The sequence below is a fragment of the Malurus melanocephalus genome, unplaced genomic scaffold, assembly GCF_030028575.1.
Source record: "Malurus melanocephalus ecotype Western Australia unplaced genomic scaffold, MMel_1.1 scaffold_1646, whole genome shotgun sequence".
Lineage (NCBI taxonomy): Eukaryota > Metazoa > Chordata > Aves > Passeriformes > Maluridae > Malurus > Malurus melanocephalus.
The window spans coordinates 9,816-14,090 of NW_026624878.1; the positions used below are offsets into that span (position 1 = coordinate 9,816).

Below are 4,275 nucleotides of genomic sequence, written 5' to 3' on the forward strand. Positions count from 1 at the left end.
TTTTCCCCATTTTTTTTAAATTTTCCCATTTCTTTAACTTTTTCCCCCATTTTTCCCATTCCCCCCCTCCCCCATGGCAGACGGACCTGACGTTCGTGGGCTGCGTGGGGATGCTGGACCCTCCCCGCAAGGAGGTCACCTCCTCCATCGAGATGTGCCGCAAGGCCGGCATCCGCGTCATCATGATCACCGGTGACAACAAAGGCACGGCCATCGCCATCTGCCGCCGCATCGGCATCTTCGGCGAGGACGAGGAGGTTTCCGGCCGCGCCTACACCGGACGCGAATTCGACGATCTGCCGCCGTCCGAGCAGCGCGAGGCGTGCCGCCGGGCCTGCTGCTTCGCCCGCGTSGAGCCCACCCACAAATCCAAGATCGTCGAGTTCCTGCAGTCCTTCGACGAGATCACCGCCATGGTGAGGACGTGGTTTTGGGGTTCCAGAAGGGATTTATGGGGTTTGGAAATGGTTCAATGAACCCACCCACAAATCCAAGATCGTCGAGTTCCTGCAGTCCTTCGACGAGATCACCGCCATGGTGAGGACTGTTTTGGGGTCAGAAGTTCTTGGTTGACGTAATTTTGGAGTTCCACCATCAATTCAGAAGGTTTTAGAAAGGTTTTGGGGTCAAAAGTTCCTGATGGACGTGGTTTTGGAGGTCCACCATCAATTGAAGAGGTTTTAGAAAGGTTTTGGGGTTGGAGGTTCTTGGTTGATGAAGTTCTGGAGGTCCACCATGGATGGACGTGGTTTTGGAGGTCCACTATGGATTTATGGGGGTTTTGGGGTCAGAGGTTCTTGGTTGACATGGTTTTGGAGTTCCACCATGGATTTATGGAGCTTTGGAAGGGTTTTAGGGTCAGAAGTTCTTGGCTGATGAAGTTCTGGAGGTCCACCATGGATGGACGTAATTTTGGAGTTCCACCAGAGATTTATGGGGACTTTGGGGTCAGAGGTTCTTGGTTGAGGTGGTTGTGGAGGTCCACCATTGATGGACGTGGTTTTGGGGTTCCACCATCAATTCAGAAGGTTTTAGAAAGGTTTTGAGGTCAAAAGTTCTTGGTTGATGAAGTTTTGGAGGTCCACCATTGATTGACATGGTTTTGGAAGTCCACCATGAATTGATGAAGGTTTTGGGGTTCCACCATGGGTTTATGGGGTTTGGAAAGGGTTCTCCCACCCACAAATCCAAGATCGTCGAGTTCCTGCAGTCCTTCGACGAGATCACCGCCATGGTGAGGAGGGGTTTGGGGTCAGAAGTTCCTGATGGACGTGGTTTTGGAGTTCCACCATCAGTTGAGAAGGTTTCGGAAAGGTTTTGAGGTCAGAAGTTCTTGGTTGAGGTGGTTTTGGAGCTCCACCAGTGATGGACGTGGTTTTGCAGTTCCACCATCAATTCAGAAGGTTTGGGAAAGGTTTTGAGGTATAAAGTTCTCGGTTGACGTAGCTTTGGAGTTCCACCATGGATTGACATGGTTTTGGAGGTCCACCAGGGATTTATGGGGTTCTACAGTAGTTCTGACGTAGTTTTGGGTTCCCACCAAGAATTTCACCCATTTTTGTGTTCCCACCATCATTTTTTTTTGATTCCTCCACCACCTCTCCCCATTTCTGGGATTTTTGGGGTCCTGACCCCATTTCCCATCCCCCCTCAGACCGGCGACGGCGTCAACGACGCTCCGGCGCTGAAGAAGCCGAGATCGGCATCGCCATGGGCTCGGACCCATTTCTGACCTCATTTTGGGTTCCCACCACCAACTCCACCCATTTTTTGAGGTTCCACCACCAATTCCACCCATTTTTTTTGGTTCCTCTCCATTTCTGACGTCATTTTGGGTTCCCACCACCAATTTTTGGGGTTCCTCTCCATTTCTAACATAGTTTTGGGTTCCCACCACCGATTTCACCCATTTTTGTGTTCCCACCATCATTTTTTTGAGTTCCTCTCCATTTCTGATGTCATTTCGGACTCCCACCACCACTTTTTTGGGTTCCTCTCCATTTCTGACGTCGTTTTGGGTTCCCACCACCATTTTTTGAGGTTCCACCACCAATTCCACCCATTTTTAGGTTCCCTCCACTCATTTTTTTGGTTCCTCTCCATTTCTAACGTAGTTTTGGGTTCCCACCAGTCATTTTTTGGGTTCCTCTCCATTTTTGACCCCAATTAGGGGATGATTTTTGACCCTGACCCCATTTCTGACCCCATTTTGGGGGTGATTTTTGACTCTGACCCCATTTCCGTCCCCCCCTCAGACCGGCGACGGCGTCAACGATGCTCCGGCGCTGAAGAAAGCCGAGATCGGCATCGCCATGGGCTCGGGCCCCGCCCCATTTCTGACCTCATTTGGGGTTCCCACCACCAATTTCACCCATTTTTGGGTTCCCTCCACCCACTTTTTTGGGTTCCTCTCCATTTCTGACGTCGTTTTGGGTTCCCACCACCCATTTTTTGAGTTCCACTCCATTTTTAACATAGTTTTGGGTTCCCACCACCATTTCCCCCAATTTTTGAGGTTCCACCACCAATTCCACCCATTTTTTTGGGTTTCTCTCCATTTCTAACGTCATTTTGAGGTTCCACCACCAATTTCACCCATTTTTTTGGGTTCCACCATGGTTCTGACGTCGTTTTGGGTTCCCACCACCAATTCCACCCATTTTTTTGGGGTTCCTCTCCATTTCTAACGTCGTTTTGGGTTCCCACCACCCAATTTTTGGGGTTCTTCTCCATTTTTAACGACTTTTTGGGTTCCCACCACCCATTTTTCACCCATTTTTGGGTTTCCATCACCATTTCAGCCATTTTTTGAGGTTCCACCACCAATTCCACCCATTTTTTTGGGGCTCCTCTCAATTTCTAACGTCATTTTGGGTTCCCACCACCCATTTTTTGGGTTCTTCTCCATTTCTAACATAGTTTTGGGTTCCTACCACCAATTTTGGGGGTTCTTCTCCATTTCTGATGTAGTTTTGGGTTCCCACCATTGTTTTTTGGGTTCCCACCACCAATTTCACCCATTCTTTGGGGGTTTTCTCCATTTTTGACGTAGTTTTGGGTTCCCACCACTAATTCCATCCATTTTTGGGTTCCCACCACCCATTTTTTGAGTTCCTCTCCATTTCTGACCCCATTTCTGGGATTTTTGACCCTGACCCCATTCCTGACCCCAATTTGGGGGTGATTTTTGACCCTGACCCCAATTTGGGGGTGATTTTTTGGGGTCCTGACCCTGTTTCTGTGCCCCCCTCAGACCGGCGACGGCGTCAACGACGCTCCGGCGCTGAAGAAGCCGAGATCGGCATCGCCATGGGCTCGGGTCCCGCCCCATTTCTGACCTCATTTGGGGTTCCACCACCAATTCCACCAATTTTTTGGGTTCCTCTCCATTTCTGACGTAGTTTTGGGTTCCCACCGCCAATTTCACCCTTTTTTGGGTTCCCACCATCGTTTTTTGGGTTCCTCTCCATTTCTGAGGTAGTTTTGGGTTCCCACCACCAATTTTTTGGGTTCCCATCACCAATTTTTTGGGTTCCTCTCCATTTCTGACCACCCACCATTGTTTTTTGGGTTCCCACCACCGATTCCACCCATTTTTGGGTTCCCATCACCATTTCACCCATTTTTTGAGGTTCCACCACCAATTCCACCCATTTTTGGGTTCCTCTCCATTTCTAACCTCATTTTGGGTTCCCACCACCCATTTTTTGGGTTCCTCTCCATTTCTGACGTCGTTTTGGGTTCCCACCACCAATTTCACCCATTTTTGTGTTCCTACCACCCATTTTTTTGGTTCCTCTCAATTTTTAACATCTTTTTGGGTTCCCACCACCAATTTTTGGGGTTCCTCTCCACTTCTGACCCCATTTTGGGTTCCCACCACCCAATTTCACCCATTTTTGTGTTCCCACCATCATTTTTTTGAGTTCCTCTCCATTTCTAACGTTGTTTTGGGTTCCTACCACAAATTTTTGGGGTTCTTCTCCATTTCTGACGTAGTTTTGAGTTCCCACCATTGTTTTTTGGGTTCCCACCACAATTCCACCCATTTTTTTTGGGTTCCTCTCCATTTCTAACATCGTTTCGGGTTCCCACCACCAATTTTTTGGGTTCCACTCCATTTTTAACGACTTTTTGGGTTCCCACCACCAATTTTTCACCCATTTTTGGGTTCCCTCCACTCATTTTTTGGGTTCCTCTCCATTTCTGACGTCGTTTTGGGTTCCCACCACCCATTTTTGGGTTCCCATCACCATTTCACCCATTTTTTTTGGG

At 48.6% G+C, this 4,275-nt stretch overlaps 1 protein-coding gene across 1 annotated transcript in view; it reads left to right on the forward strand.

Annotated features, from left to right (window-relative positions):
* LOC130587220 (sarcoplasmic/endoplasmic reticulum calcium ATPase 1) overlaps positions 1-4,275 on the forward strand; it is a gene marked incomplete at its 3' end in the record, with an annotated part of 20,319 nt that overhangs the window by 6,364 nt on the left and 9,680 nt on the right. The window contains exon 3 of the mRNA XM_057388183.1: positions 49-416. Coding sequence (XP_057244166.1) covers positions 49-416 — 368 coding nt within the window. The remainder of the gene's footprint in view (positions 1-48; positions 417-4,275) is intronic.